This window comes from Columba livia, chromosome 7, assembly GCF_036013475.1.
Source record: "Columba livia isolate bColLiv1 breed racing homer chromosome 7, bColLiv1.pat.W.v2, whole genome shotgun sequence".
NCBI lineage: Eukaryota > Metazoa > Chordata > Aves > Columbiformes > Columbidae > Columba > Columba livia.
The window spans coordinates 24504324-24524033 of NC_088608.1; the positions used below are offsets into that span (position 1 = coordinate 24504324).

The 19710-nt window shown below is 38.1% G+C and overlaps 2 protein-coding genes across 2 annotated transcripts; one reads left to right on the forward strand and one right to left on the reverse strand.

Moving 5' to 3' along the window:
• Nucleotides 1-738: 738 nt before the first annotated feature.
• FKBP7 (FKBP prolyl isomerase 7) lies at nucleotides 739-5809 on the reverse strand. The gene is made up of 4 exons (XM_005504076.3): nucleotides 5541-5809; nucleotides 3744-3895; nucleotides 1399-1532; nucleotides 739-1109 (listed from the first exon to the last, which is right to left on the reverse strand). Exons 1-4 carry the CDS (start codon nucleotides 5744-5746, stop codon nucleotides 948-950), a joined length of 654 nt encoding a protein of 217 aa, XP_005504133.3. The 5' UTR covers nucleotides 5747-5809; the 3' UTR covers nucleotides 739-947.
• A 92-nt stretch (nucleotides 5810-5901) lies between these two features.
• Nucleotides 5902-18358, forward strand: PLEKHA3 (pleckstrin homology domain containing A3). The gene is made up of 8 exons (XM_065069840.1): nucleotides 5902-6208; nucleotides 9673-9789; nucleotides 11283-11438; nucleotides 12123-12259; nucleotides 13230-13394; nucleotides 14508-14551; nucleotides 15089-15207; nucleotides 16511-18358. Exons 1-8 carry the CDS (start codon nucleotides 6169-6171, stop codon nucleotides 16636-16638), a joined length of 906 nt encoding a protein of 301 aa, XP_064925912.1. The 5' UTR covers nucleotides 5902-6168; the 3' UTR covers nucleotides 16639-18358.
• Nucleotides 18359-19710: the final 1352 nt, after the last annotated feature.

Below are 19710 nucleotides of genomic sequence, written 5' to 3' on the forward strand. Positions count from 1 at the left end.
ACTGGGTGCATCTGATTATTATATACTGAAATAAATACAGCCATTGCTTTTCACATGAGGAAAGTATGTTACACAACTAGTATGATGACCTCTGCATAAGCAGAATAGTCAATTATCCTGAAATACTTTCTATTAACTATTGCTATTTCTTTGCATTTTTCCAGAGTGAGGGGAAACAAAAACAACGCCCAAATAATGACTTGTGTTTATATAGAGCATCTCCCATCATCTTCCATGTCATCCAAGTATATCATGACAGTGCAGATTTTTAACTTGGTACTGCTGAATAAGCTGACTAACTTAGTAAAATTACAAAGTCAAAGTATAAAATCCATGTAAAATACTGCTTTTTCATGAACACCAAATTATTACATCAAAGAGGTTTTTTTAAGTTGCTTTAAATCCATTTGTGGTTTTATCCTGACATTCCATAAACAGAGTTTACTGATTTTAAGATCTTTTATAGTTAAACTTGCTGCAGACAGCAATTCCTCCAGAAGCTGGCCTAGAAGCCTGCAGAGGTTTAACAGTTACTTTCCTGGGATTCTGTTTTCCCCTTTTATTTTACAGGGAATTGAGAAGTATCCATCAGTTATGTTCTAAATATGTCAACAGGTACTTTTTTTTTTGTGCTTGATAAGACAGAAGTAATTATTTTGATCAGTAACTTACACAGTGAGAAAGACTACTGAGCAATACTGTAGATTAGGACATGACACAGGAACTAATAATAATAGATCATGGTGTTTTCCAATTTTATTTCTTTCTTTTCAAATATCAAACACATTTTTTAGTTCAATGTTTAAAAATAAGATTTTTACAGTCACCTTAAGAGATATAAAATGATGCCACTATAAAAAAAATACAAAAATTTCTGTGACAAAGTATTATTTTGGAAATGTTTAAAATTCAGTGTCCAGAAAACATGAAAAGATTTTTTTAAGTACTTAGAGTTCATCATGCTGGTAGACATTGTACTCCTTTGCTGATATGAAACCATCTCCATCATGGTCATTCTTCTTAAATATATCAGCTAAGATTTCATCATGCGCTGAGGGATGACGTTTTTTGCCATCTCTTGCGAATTCTTCTTTCAAATACTGGCTTATCTAGAAGAAAAGAAAAAGGTCCAACCATTGTGGCTTTTACACCAGGTGTATATACGTGAGTTCTTGCCACGCCAGGGCAGATACGTCTAAGTTTGTTTCCCTGCAAGTCTGAGACATACTAGCATGTTAATCACAGCAAATTTCAACATTACACATTGTAGTTTGTGTACACATACAGAAGCTTTACATGATGAACAGCAGCAGAGGCAGCTCCTGCAAAGACATCACCAATGCAACTATACCTATAGTTTTATAAATTATTTATTCCAAATTAGTTACATCATATTACCTCAAGTTGAGAGAGTTTCTTGTCACTGTCCTTGTCTATTTGATGAAATGCTTCAACACTGCGAGGTCCCTTATTTACTGCATAAAGTTCAATCTCAAAGATCAGTGTTGCATTGGGTGGAATCTTGCCCTGTGCTAAGAATAAAATTTTTAAAATCAATTTAAAAAATCAGACAGTATGGACAGAGATCACACATATGATAAGTCTACACGTAAAGCATCTTATTTGTCTATTACAAAAGGAATTTAAATATATAGTTAGACAGGAAGATTGTTCAGATTGTGTTAGATAAATTATACTGCGAGAGATTTGCAAATAATATACTTCCCTGAAATAAAATTGTATTGCTCACAGCAATTTGGGTACTTTAAAAAAAAAAAAAAAAAATCAAGGGAAGTTTGTGTTATCATGAAAACCAAATACTTCTAAAGTTCTCACTCTTTCACAAGCTGTCATATGATGAAGCTTATTGAGAGATTGATTCTAAGACATTTGCCTTTATGAAATATCTGGAACCTGACTTAAAAGATGACACCAATAGACCAACACTCATACATATTTTCTGTCTGAAGAAACAAGCAGGCAATTTCAAGTTCTACCAGCTTACTATGAATTATGCCTATGGTTAAAGGACAACATAAAATAGTGTATAAAATATACATCTTATTAGAAAGAAGCAGCAGAATGTAAGTCATCTGATTCATTAAAAAACAACAACAACTACTACTGGAATATTTTGTCCTGAAGGAAAAACCCAACAGGTTAGACCTCATTATTCCTGTGTCAAAGCATTTTCTGGTATCTGATGTAAAAAACCCACTAACTATAAACACAGGTAATCGTATCATGCATCTGGCAAAAAAGGGGAATGGAAGAGACAGTAACAAAATAAAATCTAAAAGTAAAGGCAAAAAAGCATCAAGAAATCATGCAGTGTAAAATTAAAATGTAAACATGCAAGTTGCTTCTATTAATAGCCAAAGCCAGTGAGCATGACATTGTAACCTCAGAATTTTGACAGAACTTTGAGCTTGTGCCCATCCTTCACAAACTGAAGAAAACCTGAGAATTTTTGTTTATAAACAGAAGGTAAACAAAACCATTACTTGCACTTCTCATCTAAAATATCCATAGTAAAAATGACAGGTTTCACAGTTCAAAAGATTTTAATCTTACAATCTTTAAAAATGTAGAAGCTTTTATATCTGCATATAATCTATGGTTTGTAAACTACTTATGAAAGAAAGATAAAATACTAGAATTCGGTGCCAGTAGTTCTCAAGTATACATACCAACAAAGGAAAGATATGTAAAGATTTAGAAAGCCACATGCATCTTTTCTAATTCAAGATTAGGCAGGCATCTTCCTCAGCATGCAGGAATACGCTGAGACAGAGGACAGGTGTGCTGTAGGAAAATTATACTTTCTTGAAGTGCTACCTAGGACAAACAGTTAACATTATTATTTGAGTTAAAGAACATACTTTTTTTGTGTCAGTGTTTCTCCTCGTTGTTATGAGACTCATTTATGAAACATTACACTCAAGGGGAAAAATTTATTCCTAATAAACTTCACTGGCTACAATGAAATTGTATGAAAGACAAAACTGGTGCATGGAATTCTGACATAATATCCCTACCAAACAATTATTATAGAGCAGGAGCTACCTTTTAACAAAAACTACTACCTCCAAGTCAGAGCTGAATTTAAGTAATCTGCAATTAAAGGTGCCCAAACACTGCATAAAACTCTGGCTGGAACTTTTTTTTTTAATAGACTGCACACTTAAACATCATAAATTCAGATCAGAATTCATGCATTATACTGTTGCAATTATTACATAGGATGATTACGTTTTCCATTAACTACCAGAATGTAAGCAGTATTTTAAGCAACTTATTTCTGCTCAGGTTAGTTCTGTGGCATGCACTGGATTACCTTCCGTTTTGCTCAGAAGATGCAGAATGTCATTAAAAGGCTAAGCAGGTGGGAATCAAATAATAGAAACCAAATATGAATAATAGATTAAGACAAAAAATGCTGCTATGAATCAGCAAGATCTTCCTTTTGCCGTCAATTTTTCGTATTATGGCAACACCTGGAAGAACACATCAGGTGCCATGTACTGAATTCTGCTGCAAGCTGCAAGGCCTGGGTGTGGGTCTCTGAGGAGAACTGCTTAAACTGCATAGGAATGAGCAGGATTAGGCTGTACAGCTGCAATCATCACCTTCAGTGCTGCCAGAAATAATGGGAGCACCAGTTTTTACAGTCATACAATACTGTATGCTTGAAAGGGTAAAACAGAGGAAGGACAAAGTTTAGTATTGAAACTTTTTTTTACCGTATCCTTGCTGTCCATAAGCTAATGATGGCGGAATGATCACTTTCCGTTTTTCTCCAGGACACATGTTCATCATAGCAATATCTAACCCTTTTATGACTTGTCCAACACCCAGAACGAACCACTTTGGATGACCTTCATTTTGTGTCCGACTATTAAAAAGAATTGTGAGCAGATAACAGTGAGTTTAGTGTTATTTTAAATATAAAAATAACTTTAAATTAGCAGTCAGTAAAAAAGTACATTAGATTAGTAGAACAAAATAATGTATAGAGTGCAATAATATAAAGCATTAACTGTTTTCTACTATTTTTATAATTAATTTAAGGTCAATTCTTGAGATGTGTAAGGAGCAACCTCCTTTAAAATTAAAAAAAAAAGTGAAAAAAACCTCATTTCTTAGAAAAACATCTGATCTTCCTGATCCTATATACTGCATGCCAGAAACAAGGTGCCATTGCGGGAAGTCTGCAAGAGCAGGAACACTGGGAGCATTTCACTGGTAGAAAGCGAAAATGTCTTCAAGCAGTTCACATGGCTGTAGGATGGGATAGGATGGGATGGGATGGGATGGGATGGGATGGGATGGGATGGGATGGGATGGGATGGAGCATGCACAGGTATGCTGGGGGAACCTGGCAATCTTGGCTACAGTACCGTGTGCTCACTCACCACTCTGTTTGGTTTAGATATTCGGTGCCTGAGCCAGCTTCTGGTCATACGAGGTGTTCCCAGTACAGGAACTACACTGAATGGCAACTGAGCAGCGTGTCATTCAAAATCATAGGGCAACACTGTATGTGCCAAAATCAGTCACTTCAACAGGAAAAAAATGCAAGCAAAATGGTACCATTAAATGTAGAATTATCCTATACTGATTTTTTTCTTAAATGATACAAGTTGGGGTAATGAATCAAGATTTTGTAATAAACTGGGCTACTGCCTGATCTGTTCAAACATGGCTAAAGAATGAGTCAGGTACCTGAAGGAAAAAAAAGACTCTCTTCCATAGTTCTGCACAGGTGAGTCCTGCCTCACTAGTAGGATGCACCACCAGCAAGGCACTGTAAATACAAAGCTTGTCCACAATGATTTCTGTGCAAAGCAAACTAAACTAAGCTGAAACATCTTGAAGGTAGATGGATGGGATGGAGTGAAAAAGCAAAAGCCATAAATGCTAACCATTTGGGCAAAGAGAAAGACAGCACAGATTAAGCAGGAGAGCAGCAACAGGGAAGGGGCATAAAGAGTGCAAACCACTAGCATAACGCAGCTGCCTCACAGAATGCCAGCAGTTGCATGCTGTACCCATGTTTCTGTCTAAAATAGTCTGTGTCCCTAGCGGGAGCTCCTTCTCCAAACCCGAGCTTTTCTGCACAGATTACAGCACAGAACAAGGCAGATAATAACATGGTGGGTTTTTTTTTATCACCCTGCCAAAGGGCTTCTCCATGTGAGTTGTGGGCTACAGGCAACCCTCCCATTTGGTGTCCAGTTCTCTGAAGCACAGGTTCCTCCGGGCCCTAGGTAAACGCTACACCCAGCACTCAATTGAGTAAAAATAAAGGCTGAGATGGGGGGAAATTACTGATGTTAACGTGAACCGCAAGCTGTGCCCGCACTGGGTCCCAGCAGATCCCACTCACCCCGCTCCGGGGACACGGCGGGGACAGGACGGGCCCACACCGGGCCACTGTGAGCGGGACCCGGTGCTCCCGGGGCGGGCAGGCGGCGCCACGTCCACCGCTGAGCCAGGGCCTTCCTTCTCTCCCACCTCCCCGGTGCCCCGGAGCCCACCTGCAGTAAAACTTGGATCCGTCGCTGGCCAGGAACCCATCGTAGTGCGCGTTCAGCAGATCCCCCTTCTTGCTCTTAGGGCTGCACACCTCGGGGAGCTGCACCACCTCGATTTTAACCTCCTCCGCCGCCGCGCCGTCCTCGGCCTGCGCCGGGGCCGCCAGCAGGGCCAGCGGCAGGAGAAGCAGCGTCAGCCCGCGGCCCATGTCGCTCCCAGAGGCCGCCGGCGTGGCACTGTCCCCGCGGGGCGGAGGGGAGCGCGGGGGTGGGCCTGCGCTGCGGCACCGCCCCGGACAGGCCCGGCCCAGGCAGGGGCGGGGCGGGCGGCCCGGCCCCCTCAGCTCAGGAAGTGAAAGGGACGTCAGGGGAAAAGCAAAGGGGGGTGTCGCTGAGGGGGTCCGGGGGAGCGCGGCCGTGCGCGCATGGGAGACGCGGAGCGCCCCGCGGGGCGGGTGCCGCCGCCGCGGGCCGTCGCTGCCGCCGCGCCTGAGCTGAGCGGCCCCGTCTCCACGCGCGCAGGGAGCAGCGGCAGCGGCGGCGGGGACGGGAGGTGAGCGCCATCCCCACGGCGGCGGCCCTTTCCCCGCGGCGGAGCAGGAGGATGCGGCCCGGCGTCGGGCTCTGAGCGATGGAGGGTGTCCTGTACAAGTGGACCAACTACCTGGCGGGTAGGCGGCGGGGCTGGGGCCTCGGGGGCGGTGGCTGGGGCGGCCTGGGCCTGCGGGGCGTGGCCTCGTCCGGGAGACGCTGCTGCCGCGTCGGGGGTCGCGTTGTTCCGCGGGCGGCCGGGAGCCGCTTCTAACGGGCCGTGTGCGGTGGAGCTGAGGCGCTGGGGAGCGGCCGAGCGCCGCGGGCGGCGGAGGCTGCTGGTGCCCCTGTGGGGCGGCTGGCGCGACGGGTCGCTTGGTCGAGGCTCCCGGCGCTGGGCTTAAGTGCTAAATGTGAAAGTCTGAATTGTCTTTTGATTTGCTTTTGGATGGTTTTTGGTTTTTTTTTTTGAGTCTGTGTTCTTGTATACTAACCTGTAAAACAGATACAAGACTTTAGTTCTGGGTGAAACATTCACAAAATGTATTTTAGAAGTGCTGCAGACAGGAATGCACCAAATGCCTGCATTTACTATCAAAGCTCTGGTTTTGATTGCATCATCCTCAGTTGTAACAGAGATACCACCTCTCTGGAGACAGCAGTGGATAGAGGCACTGCCAAGGTGGAACAGATTTCTCTCCTGACACTGCGATAGCACTAGTTGTCCCTCCAGAGCAGATCACTGTTGGATCACATACTGTGCTTACTCAGGCCCTGTGTTCGACTGCTTTGACAGTGTCTTCTTTGCCATCTTGTTCTTTGGCACCTCACACGTGTTGTTCTGCTTCAGCATGTTCAGATTTTGAATGTGGAGTGGTGTGAAACTCAGTGCCGAGGGCCACGTTGCAAGGATTGTGTGTGCTTGCTGAGAATTGAACTGTATGGAGCATAATATTGCATTTTTTGGAGTAAATATGTGTCCACATGCACTGACCTTCTGGTGAAAGACAACAATTGTACTGCAATTCAATAGGTATTTGATAAGATATTTTTGTCACCTTTTCACAATTAATGTAGAGAAAACACATATAGGAAAAATAGTGGTTATGAAAGTAATAATGAGTACAAGTTTCTTTTCAAAATAGAATTGAAATTGTCACTTTCACTTATATTACCAAAGATGTTACTGTAGCAAAATGTAGAAGGTCACAGGTAATGAGGCATTGTGGTGTTTGATGAAAGCTTCCCATTTGGAGTCTGTGACTGTGAAATAGACTGTGAAATAGACACGCAATAGACTGTCACATGAAAATGCAGCTCACTTCTGCTAAAAGTCAGTAGCCGTCTAAAACAGCAAAATCAGAACCCTTCCTTCTGAGTGTGCTGGCCAACTCAGAGCATCCACTCTTGCATTTCAGAATTACAGTGTGTCAGGAATTCCCTTCAATTTCCAGAATATAGGAGGGCAGCAAAGTTAAAAAAAAAATAATCTAATTGCATCAGTGAGATTTTTTTTTTAATGTTATAACCAACTTTCTTGTTGCTCTACTATCTACTTTTGTAGCCAGAAATAGCTTGTGGTGTTGATGTCATTAATGGTAGAAGCCAAGCAGCAGCTGAGCTTGTTATTGTTTCTGAAACATTGTGGAAAACATTTCCTTTCCTTCTTCATTGAAAGCAAACCAGAAATACAGGTTTTTGTTGTTATTTTGTTTTGTTTTCCCCTCAAATAATATGTGTGCATCTAAGAATTTGTGAAGTACAAGTTTATTACATACTTTGTCAAACATAGGACACTCTGCCCAATTTCAGAGCAGAAGAGGTGATTTTTTTTGCTTCTGTGAGGCACTTGTCTTATTTTAAATCCTTTGTTTCTGTTATGTTAATATTTTTTTTCCAATACCAGCATAATGTGAGGCTGGAATTATCCATGTAAGGTCCTTTTTATCTGAATCAGACTGTTGAGGCAGGCATTGACATACCACTGGTGCATGCACCTAGGAGATAAGGGCAGGACAGAGTCAATGTTTTGCAACACAGTGTGGCAGGAAACAAAACATTAGTGCATTTCTAAGCTGCATGTTACAGGACAGGGTCTAAAGTACAGTAATTTTATGACTGTTTGCGTATTCTTTAGGAGGTGATGTATACATACAATTTGAATTATTTCCTGTGGAAGCTGGTTTCACTCAGTGTTTGTAATTTTTTTCATTCTAATTTTATATCCCCATGTGGATCTACTTATTGGTTGCCACTCTGCATTTTAAAAGACACAGATGCTTGCCATTATAGCTAATAAATTTTAAAAATAGTTAGAATTCTATGATAAGGAAATAATAACAATGTAAGGTGAGTAATGGAGCCTGGGCTTAGACGAATTAGTGTTAAAACTTGTAATGACTTAATGTGAGTAGTTTGAAGCCTCTAGCTGATTTTCGAGAGTCTGGTACCTGGTTAAGCTCCCTGTGTTATAATGCACTATTGTTGGAATGGCAATTGGTAAGCACTGTGTACCACACCATCATATTGCCAAACATGTTGTGTTCTTGGCCACGCAGTTAGTGCCATTCCCAACCCTAAGCCAAGCAGGAAGTTTGGTGTCTATTTGTAAAATAGAGGGATAATCTGCTCCTGTTGTGCAACTGACCCAGACTGTAATGGGCCAGTGTAACTGTTGTGCTCTACTGGAATATTTTAGTTCTATGTTATTCTTAGAAACAAAGGTGATTTACTAGGAAAAAATGGTTTATGGTTTGCATTTAGTAGTATTAGAAATTAGGGAACCTGTTCTAGTAAGTGGTGAGATTTATGGGATAACTGTTAAAAAAAGGAGGAAAATAAATCCAAGAGAGCTCATGACAATAATTTACTGTGTGTTGTAATGCTGCATAGAGTTTTCACAGATATGTGTGTCTATGCATAAACTGCTCTGTTTTGTAGATGTAGAAAAATCAGAGATCACGATATAATTTTGCTAATGCAAAGCTGGTGGAAGCCTTAGAGGAGCTGGTGTATGCTGTCCTCGCAGATGGACCTAGGAGTATAAACCGTATCTCAGTTCCTTGCACAATGCCTGACATTAAATTGTTGTTGAGCAGTGGAACTGGGCTACTTTCAAAGAAAATGGTGTGTCAGTAGCTCAGTTTGAAACACAAAGTTTTCACTGAAATACAGTAGGCAGAGGACACCATAGTATAGCAGCTGGTGACATCAGTACTTGTTTGTATCTGACAAATGAGATCCTACAATCTTGAGAAAATACACTTGAATGAGAATGGTTCTTCAGAGGTGTGTAATTTAGCAACCTTCAAAATAGGATTCCTTGGTGGCTAAGTTAAAAATTAATTTTGCTCTGGAATATAGTGAAAACTGAAATACTGCTGATTTTGCATCCAAAAAGAATGGGTGTGAAATATACAATACTAGTCTGGTTATAGAGACGTGCTGGTCGTCAGACTGGACAGATTGCTTATTTCCTGGTGTGTTACAAGAATAATTTAATGCTTGTATTTTTAATAAAAGTTTTAATAGCCAAAGAGCTGAATCTGATTTGCAATTTAGTAATTAAACTAAACTTTCCTGATCATGTTTTTTATCTTGCTAGGTTGGCAGCCTCGGTGGTTTGTTTTAGACAACGGGATATTGTCATACTATGATTCCCAGGATGATGTTTGCAAAGGCAGTAAAGGAAGTATAAAGATGGCTGTGTGTGAAATAAAAGGTAAGAATTAATAGATTTCTGCTCAAGGAAATTATAGGTGCAAGGAAATAGAACAGATCACCCAACATAGATTTTGCATCACAAGTTTTTCCTCTTCTATTAATTTTTGTGTATAGTCCAATGTGACTGCTTCATAGTTCACAAATAATAATGAATGTGAATAATGAAGTGCTAACAAAGAAAAAAAATGTTTTTGACAGAGCTCTGTTTTGAGATTTAGAACCCACCATATATTCCTTTTTGTTTCATACAGTTGTGTGCGTGTGGCTTATGTTTGAAGTTACTTCAGCTAGTTATTTAGTTCTACTGCTTTTCCCTCTTTAACCGGGTATAAGAGACTGAACCATGAATGCTTGTTTTTCAGAGGAGCAGCAGTGGTGATCCAAAAGGGGATGTTCTTATAAACCGGAGATTGTTTAATCTTTTGTTTTCCTGAATAATTTTCATTTTTGTCACTGTTATCAGCTGCTCATGTGCATAGGTGGTGGATGTGTTAGTTACTAAGTGAACTGTTTGTGTCAGCCCATGCATTTAGCCTTTAGTGTACTTTAGTGTACAGCTACTTTAGCAGCTGTAGGTCTGCCTCCTTGGCTAATGGCAAGGAATTGTCTAACTCTGCGCTGCTTTCAACTCTTGACCTCTACCCAGATATCTGATGATGATGGGGCTTGTGATGTGGATACTTGTATAACAAAAAGAGGAACTCCTTATTTTACATGGGCCGCCTGGTATTTTTCATGTGATAATTCTATTTTGTTACTGTTTCCTTGGTGTAGATAAAATCAGTGATATGAAGTAGAAGATCCCATTTTTTTTGCCATTCCAGTTGTTCATTTTGATTGTCATCTTGTTCTTTTGGTGAAGGGAAGATAATAATTAAAGTCTGGATTTGGTGCAGTCTCCTGCACCCATGGCTAGTGGGGAGTAGGTCTGGAAGAACTGTGGTTGCTAGCACGAAACTCAGCAGAGTATTCAGTTAAAGATGTAGTATTGAATAGAATAGACTGTAAACACTGTTCTTGGTTCTAGAACTCTGCAACCTGAGCCAGATTTCATCTAGAAGGGAGGTTATTTCTGTTTTTAGCCTAGTCCTCCATAAATACTTGTGTTTGCAAAAAACCTTTCCAGTTTGCCTCGTTTAGACCAGGTTTGGAATACAGCAGTTATTACAGATGCCCACACAGTATATTGTTAATACAGAAAGGGAACTACACTGTGCTTGGGTCTGGCCACTGTTTGATGTCTTGTGTTCCTACCTGTTGACTTGAAGGCATGTTGGGGAGAAGGCTTGAGCAGTTCTGAGCTTTTTGTTATGTTGCAGTGGTTCATTGTGACTTACTGTGTTACTATGGGATTGTAATAAACATTTTAAAATACCTTGACCAGTATTTAATAAGTAGCTGTTACTGAATTGAGGTGTGTGTTTGCTGTTGGTGGTTTGGTTTTGTTTGTTTGTTTTTCCAAAAGTGTTTTTTTTTCTCTTCTGTCATAAGTTCATGCAACAGACAACACAAGAATGGAGCTGATCATCCCAGGGGAACAGCATTTCTACATGAAAGCAGTTAATGCAGCCGAAAGGCAAAGGTGGCTGGTAGCACTGGGGAGTGCAAAAGCCTGTTTATCAGATACCAGAACAAAGAAAGAAAAAGGTATGTGTGTTACCTAGACCATATACAATCTTGCCACTTTTTCAAATGCTTTTTTTTCAGATAGTGCAAATATTGTGGTAGAAAGTCAGTATTATTGTCTTTAAATATAAATCATAATTATTTCTAGTCATCTATGTGGTAAATTCCTCTGTGATGTTTGAATTAAAGGTTACCTCTATTGACCTCTTCTATATTAAGAAGCTGAAAATACCAGCAATTTATTGTTGTTACAAGAACAAACATACTGTTTGTAGCTGCTGTGAAGCCATTTCATTTCTGCTGTTTTGATTCTTTGTAGTTACTATTGAGGTTTTTTTCCATAGTTTTTCTTGGATGGCTTAATTTCCAGCCACTCTGGTGGGCCTAAATTTTATCCACTAAATTTTATCCACTAAATTTTTTCTACGTTTCATTGCAGCTAAGAAGGATTTCAACTTTATCTTTCTTAGTAATGTGCCTCTTTTTTAATGGTCATTAAATTAGCCACAGTTATCCAAAAGTACAAACGATCATCTGCTTCAAGTACAGTTCTTGACTAACTGCAGAATCCAATTTGCCTCAAGATTAACTGAAAGTTCAGGTGAATTTTTGAATTGATATTTCAATTTAAATGAAAAGTGCTTTAAAATTAAAATGTGTACATACATTGTATTAAAAAAAAAAATTTCCTTTAATTTTTTATAGAAATAAGTGAGACCAATGAATCTCTTAAAACCAAAATGTCCGAACTTCGTCTCTACTGTGATCTTTTAATGCAGCAAGTTCATACAATACAAGAATTTGTTCACCATGATGAGACTCACTCTCCTCCCAGCATTGAGGTACAGAATTTCTAGAATACCATTGCAGAACCTAATTATATAACAGACCTCAAGTTTCTGTTGACACCTTCTGCCTTTATCTCCCTAATGTTGGGACATTTAACCTAAAGTAAATTTTTGAGTGTTCGTGTCTATAAAATAATAACAGTGATTATATGTGCATAAAGTACCTGAGTGATTTAATTGTAATTGTAACATGCATTAGGAAGCGATTATGTTATTGAGTCATTTGGTTAAAAGGCAAGAAGAGCTGCTGCAATAATTTGTCTTGCTTTGTGTATCTGATATGGGCAGAGTAGTTGAAACGATTTTGTTTGTCCATTCTTTACTTCCTTGTGTAGGAGGATATTCCATTTTGTTATCAGTGAAAGCTAGTGTTACAGGAATTGGAAACCTGTGGTGTAGTTAAGTCTCTCAGAATATGCACAAGTAAAATTATTGTAGTATTTCTGCTTTTGAGTGAAAGTTAGTACTGGAAATAATGAATGGCTTCATTCTTTATACTCTTAAGCAGCTCGTGGACAATATTGTTGTCCGCTTAGGGCAAAGCAAGGGGTTGATGCTTAGTCACAACACAGCAAGTTGTTGTTAATTTACAGCAAGGTGAACTGACCTGCAGGTGCCTTGCACTGGAGCGATAAAGCTGTTTGCACATTCTGCTGCAATTCATTTTGCTGAATCATCTTCTGACACATGTTAACCAAGTGTTTGCAGTAAAAACCTTATGGCATTGTTGGGTGACACCACAAAGAAATTCAGATGTCAGAAAATTACAATGCTGTCACATTTATTTTGCTTAAATTAACCTTATTGGAAGGTGTACATTTGATTATATGAAATAGGAAATGAAAGTTCTTAGTGGTAATGAGGGAAATGAGTGTGTGTGGGAGTGGTGGAGAGGGAGAGTTATATTTGCATCTTTTTTTTTTTTTTTTTCCTTACCTATGCCTGTGCTTTCATTTATTTTCAGAACATGAATGAAGCCTCTTCCTTGCTTAGTGCCACATGTAATACATTTATCACAACACTTGAAGAATGTGTGAAGATCGCTAATGCCAAGTTTAAGCCAGAAATGTTCCAGCTGCCTCACCCCGATCCCTTAGTTTCTCCTGTGTCACCATCACCTGTCCAAATGGTTTAGACATTTTGAAATACTATTTTTTCTAAGTGCCATATTGTTGGTTGGATGGGGGGAGGAATAGCAGAAGACTACGCTCTTGCTATGTGCTGTGATATCAACAGCTGAAATCTTGACTCTGTTATGATCAGCACTAGTCCAAAATATAAATCAATGATTTTCCATTCCCAGTCTTTGTTTGCTAGGCTTTACATAACCAGAGTAATTTATCTTACATGTCAAGATTCTCAGATCGACTTTTTCTTTGTTTTTAGAGTGCTAGCTGTACACTGATCTTAAAGTTCGTAACCTTGCCTCCTATTTAAGCACATAAGTGCCTTGTGGCTTGCAGCACTTCAGCAAGATAGTGTATATAATTCAAAATGTTTGTGTTAGTCTAACATGCCCTTACTTAACAAAAAGGTAAATATTGGTAAAGATATAAAGATATTACTTGCATAACTCTTCAGTACTGATTATTTCCCTTAGAAGAAAAGTGTATGTGGAATCATCTTAAATGACTTCTCGATTATACTTACAGATTCCAAGATGAACTGTATTGTGGGATTTTGTTGTGGGAATCCCTTTCTTTGCACTTGGATCGCTTTGTCTCATCAATCAAGTTATTTATAAAGCTGATCATTATTGATTTAAATCAATAACTTTCTTTGATATGCGTAGAGATTTGACAGTGATATCAGAAGAACCACAAGAAATCAAGAGGAAGGATTTGGTTTTATTGTGTATTGGGGAATTGAAGTTGGCATTTGTTAAAGGAAAAATGTCTTGGTGTTTCTGTATATCATAGCAGTTAACAAATGGCTCTGTCAGTAACTTTGGAGCAAGAGAGAATGAAGTCCATAGAAACCAAGTAGTATTTCTTGTAGTAAACTATGTCCTGTGTGATTCCTTTAAAACTTCTAATAATGGTGGAAATCCACCTGTTTTCATATAGTTAAATCAGATTTTTAACCAAGAATGGTTGCTTTTAATTAAAAACAAAATTGCTGTATCTCTTTGTAGAGACTGTAAATAAAGTAAAATTTAGTGTAGGTATGCATATTATTATAAGTAGCTTGTGACATTTTTTGTGTGGTTTGTTTTTTGTTTGTGTTTGGTTTTTTTCCCTAGATGAAGCGTTCCATTAGCCAAGCTGGTCCTTGCTATTCAGAAAGGTAAATTTATATTTCATTAAGTTTTATGTCTCAAAAAGCATCCTTGAACGTGCTAGCATTAAAATCAAAATGTGAGAAAGATTGTTCACTTGGGGAAAAAAATTAAGTAGCATAAATTGATCTAATTTTGAAAAATAAGGGTGCGGATTATCAGTCAGTGGCAAATAATGCAGCTGTTGTCTCTTAATACACTGTAAACATTTCTTTATGCTTGAAAATTTGTGCAAATGACATTCTGACATTCATGAAATTAGACATAGAGCTTGAAACATTAATGTTCTTTTTGGATCAGTATTTCAGATTCTCAGGTTTTCTTCTGTATGCAAAGATTACATTACATTTTTATTTCCATTTTCAGGCTTTATAATTGTGGAAATTAATGTCCTCTTGAGTGTGTCATTTTTAGTTTAGTATAGTGAAAAGCATTGATACCAACAGTTTAATCTAATCACCAAAACTATTTTAAATTTAAGGTATATTAAGTTTGTGTGGGTTGTTACAGATTTTGCTTACTAAGAGATCTAATTTCTCTTGTAGGAATAATCACTCTGTAAAAGAACCAATTTCATCCCTTCACCAATTTTCACAGCGGCGCAGAAGAACGTACTCAGATACAGAATCGTACAGTGATAATACTCCCTTTGAAGATTCTCAGAGTAAGTTTGGAAGAGGGCTGGTGTTCTTTTGTGTCTTTCTGTACAATTTATTACGTTGTTTACAGCAGCTGATCTAGTGCTGATATCAGCACAAGGAAAAAGGTCCTCTTAGTTATGCAAAATTTTGGTTTTAAGATTCCTATGTTATAAATCAAAGCACTTGCACAATTTTGTTAGGTGGCTGACGTTGCTGGCTTTCATTTGTATTGAAAAGGATCTTACAGCTGATCAGAGTATTATTCCCTTCTGATTAGATGGGCTTACTGATTTAGTAGCCAGTTCTGTGTTTCTTTCTTTTGGAATCCTGCTGTCATTTTGACTCCATCCTACTCCTCTGAGGGAGACTTTAACATCACTAGTTCTTCTTGACTAGTTCTTCTTGACTAGTTCTGGTTTAGTCTTGCTTCCTTTTGGAGGGCCTGGTGCCTTACCTGGATTGAAAAAACCTGAGACCTGTGCATTGCTGAAGGTCCATGGGAGCACAAAGAGGTGCTTTACGTTCTACCATGGAGCAAGTTTTTGCACCTCCACACTGTTTGCTTGGTTCCCTGATGCTCACGTGTTGCAGGGTGACCACCTCTTTCGCTTCACTCATCTGCTGCCAGCATAGGGTGTCCCAGCATGTATCCTGAGCTAATAAACTTTGTTTAGATCTATTCTGTGTCTCATTGCTGATAGAGGTGCTCATCCGTCCAGCTTCCTATAGTGCAAGGCTTTTGTTGTTACCATCTGGACCTTCTGGTGTTGGTAACCCAGTCCAACTCTCTTCAGGATTGCTGAGAAGAGTCTTTGTCATGTGTGTTTCTGCTAATACTGGGCTTTTTTGGTTCCTTACTACGTAGCTCTAGTTTCTAGCTCCGTTTCTCTGATATTTTGTTTGGTTTTGTTTTATTTTCTTTTACTGTGTTAGAAGCTCCATCTGCTACCTTCCAGATATCTTAGTTATTTCTCTTTCTTGTCAGGTAGCCTAGCAATACTCAACTTGGAGTAAGTCACCCATTTCATTTTAATAATAGAAAAAAAAGAGTTCATGTGTTCCTCATACAGAATACATCTGCACCTCACAGATTACTGTCCTTCATAATGTAAAAATGATGGTGGAAAAAAAGAAATTACTCAATTTTTAGTGCCTGAACATTCTTAATATCGATCGTCATGATATTGGTTGAAATATTTCAGGAAAGTCCAGTGCAATTATGCTGCTGATTGCTTATATATATGAAATGGTTAGCAAATAGAATAACTGACAGACTGGTGAGGTTTTTTGGAGTTGAAAATTAAATATTTATTGATATCTTCATAGGATCTGCTCACTGTTCTAGAAGTGCTGTCAATGGAGATCTGGTATCATCAGCCATTCCTGAAGAAAATAGATCAGTATCAAAGGAAAGATCTGAACTGGAAGAGACTCTTTCATCCATTTCTTCTTGAAGAAAATGAAAGTATTCAATTTTCTATAAATAATGCTATGCAAAGGCTGCTGTGATTATACTGTTGTTATAGGAAGTAGTCATTTCCCTTTTTAGAAGGATTTCTCTGCACTTTATAGAATAACATAAAAACTATCTTTGAAGTGTATTTTATCTTTATATAGTTTATTTGCAAGAGTATTTTCCTAATATTTCACAGTTTGAATGTGCATTTTTTGGAACAAATGATGGCTTAACAGATAAGCATCCACATTTGTAAACGTAGCTCTTTTTAAAAAGTGTGAAGGTCTGACTGATATATTAGTAAACCTGCAGGTTATAAACTTTAGCAGAAAGGTTTCGTTTTTGCGTGGAGAAAACGCAACTTGTGCCATGGGCCTCTTGGTCATCCACCAGGAGGGAGCTGTGCTGAGCCCTGCAATGGCTTTGGTGCCTGTGTAAGGGCTGTGGGAATGGGCACTAGTGGGTCTGCTCTAGTAGCTTGACAGTAATGGACATTTGCCTTCTCTGAAAATGTAAGGATATACATAATCCGGTCCTTATTTTTAGCCAATGAAAGTAGAAATATTTAGTGTATTTTTCTAAACAAATGTATAAAAGTAACTTAATATGAAGCATTTGTACCAAACATTGGATATTTAATAATTTTTATTTATTTATTCTTTTTTGCATCAAAAATTTCTACCTACTTTCACTTCTAAAGATCTACTAAAGGCTTCAAAATGTGCATAAATTATTTCTGGGGTGTGTAGTGTCACAAGTAGCTAATGCAGCACTAAGATTTACTGTGCTCACTTAAGATGTGTTTTTAGCAAGTATTATAGAAGCAAGAGCTGAAACATTAGATCGTTAAGCTGCTGTTGCAATGAATATTTGTAGTTATACATATTTATGACATATTTATACAAAAGAGAGCTTTGGTTTTTTGCAACTCCTTTATATCACTTGAGGATGGTATACACCAGGAGATGGATTCTGCTTTCAGTTACATCAGTGTAAATTTCCATTAACTGTGAGATTGGAGTCTGACCTTCTTAATGATTAATGAGTAATGTAGTATAACAGTGCCTACTAGCACCTTGGTCCTTGAGGTTGTTAGTTTTGGGTATTCATTTAGGGAGAAACTTGGTCTATAAAGGGTTAGCTGTAGAGCACTTTAAGCAAGCCATTTACTGTTTTTGATTTACAAAATTGCGAAATAAATGTACAGGGTTTTTTGCACTCAAGCACATACCAAAATCGATTTTTATAATCAAATCTTCTTTAATTTGGTTTAATTAGTCTTCCTTTTGTGTATATGAATAATTTGGTGTTTTTGAAGTGGGCTGGAAAGGACAGATGGGAATGGAATGGAAGCTTTCCTGATAAATTTCTGTAATGGTGATTTATCTAAATCAAAATAGCTCCAAACATTGAGGAAAACATATGAGCCAGTGCCCATAAATGAAAATAGCTGTTCATAAACCATTATGTCAGGGTTGACTGAACGGAATGGCTCATACAAGCAAAGTTATTTGTGGATACCAGCTCAGAGCTGTCATTTGGGCTCAGTTCTGTCAGTTTTCATGCAACTAGCATTTGCAAATGCATATCAGCCACATACGTGCTTGTACATTTTTTTCTGAATGTTTGCTTTAATGTATTGTGTATGTCACTTATGACAACTGTAAAAGTAAGTATTAAAAAAGATGTTCAGAGAAGTAAACCACAAATTGCAATGAGAGTGTTGTCTTGAATCATGTTCTTAGAGCTGCATTTTGAAATTTCACTGAGGTTTCTGCCAGTTCCTACAGTGGTAAGTACATATCCCGTTAACATATTTTTCTGGCTTTCAGCTACTACAAATTAAATATAATAGTTTGGACTCCACATTGTGCAAAAAAACTCTGGAGACTGATCAGTGCATGTAGTGGTAGTAAATAATAATTTTTAAATACAAACACAGATAGGATTGTTTAGACTAAAGTTGTAATGATTAGATTCAAGCACAAAATCTGCATATAGTTACTTCAGTACTCTTTTGGATTTTTCCATTTCACTGAAGCTGGAATGAGGGCTTTATATATATGCAGCACGTTACTGCTAAAGTTAAATTGGCCTTTTTATACATGCTTGTGCCAAACTCTGTGGCATAAATCCTAAAATGTATTTCAGTGAAATCAGTGAAGATGCTGTGCCATCATACATTTGGTGTCTGGAGCCAAGAAGTTATTTCTGAAAATGATACTTATCTGGCTGTGTAGTAAGACTAAAAAAAACATATGGATGCTGTTACCTTTTCATTTCCAAATTTGGGGCAGAGATTATGAGGAATGCCTGATTGTATCATTTATCTTTCTGGTGGAAAATAGAAGCTGAACTTCAACATAGAATGTGTAATTAACACTTCTAGTTCTGATCTCAAATGCTTCTGAAGAGATCAATCTGAACCCAATTCCATTTTTTAAATAGTATTTATCACTTAAAGAACATAACTATACTACATAAATTTAGGTGACAAGTGATAACTTCTAGTTACCAAGTTATAGCTCTGAAGTCTCTAAATATCAGATAATTAGAAAGGGAATGTGTTCAACTGTCTTACCAACTTGTACTAGAAGAATTAATGACCAGACATTTAGTGATTTGGAGAATTGTGAATATTGAGTTGACAACATTCAGGGGCTTTACACTTCTGAAAACTAATGTTTATATTTCCACTTGGTGTATAATAAGTAAGTCAGCTTTTTAAAATCATTTTTTTTCCCTGTAGAAAGCAATCTTTGGGATTAAAATACTTGAGAGGTTGCATTTGCATAAAAAAATGTATGTAATTTATTTAAAAAGTGAAATCACAGCCATTTGTGTTAAGGTTATTTTAATAGACACTAAGTATTCTGATTTTTTTTTTTATTATTATTTTTTTTTCTTTTTGATCCAAGCAGGATAATGTTACCACCTTCAAAAAGGGGTAAGAAAAGTAAACAAACAAAAAAACCCCAAACCCAAACAACTAGAGACGGTTTAATGTTTTGTCAGGAATGTGATGGTTTTGGGTTCTGTTTGTATAATTTTCTCCTGTTGAAGGGAAAAG

Excerpts from the sequence above, each read along its gene's own strand:
- PLEKHA3 (XM_065069840.1), top strand. The coding sequence starts at position 6,169 with ATGGAGGGTGTCCTGTACAAGTGGACCAACTACCTGGCGG. Across the intron at positions 9,790-11,282 it reads GGCTGTGTGTGAAATAAAAG|TTCATGCAACAGACAACACA; the intron begins GTAAGAATTAAT and ends TTCTGTCATAAG. Across the intron at positions 13,395-14,507 it reads CACCATCACCTGTCCAAATG|ATGAAGCGTTCCATTAGCCA; the intron begins GTTTAGACATTT and ends TTTTTTCCCTAG.
- FKBP7 (XM_005504076.3), bottom strand. The coding sequence starts at position 5,746 with ATGGGCCGCGGGCTGACGCTGCTTCTCCTGCCGCTGGCCCTGCTGGCG. Across the intron at positions 3,896-5,540 it reads GGATCCAAGTTTTACTGCAG|TCGGACACAAAATGAAGGTC; the intron begins GTGGGCTCCGGG and ends TCTTTTTAATAG. Across the intron at positions 1,533-3,743 it reads TTATGGACAGCAAGGATACG|CACAGGGCAAGATTCCACCC; the intron begins GTAAAAAAAAGT and ends TTTTATTCTTAG.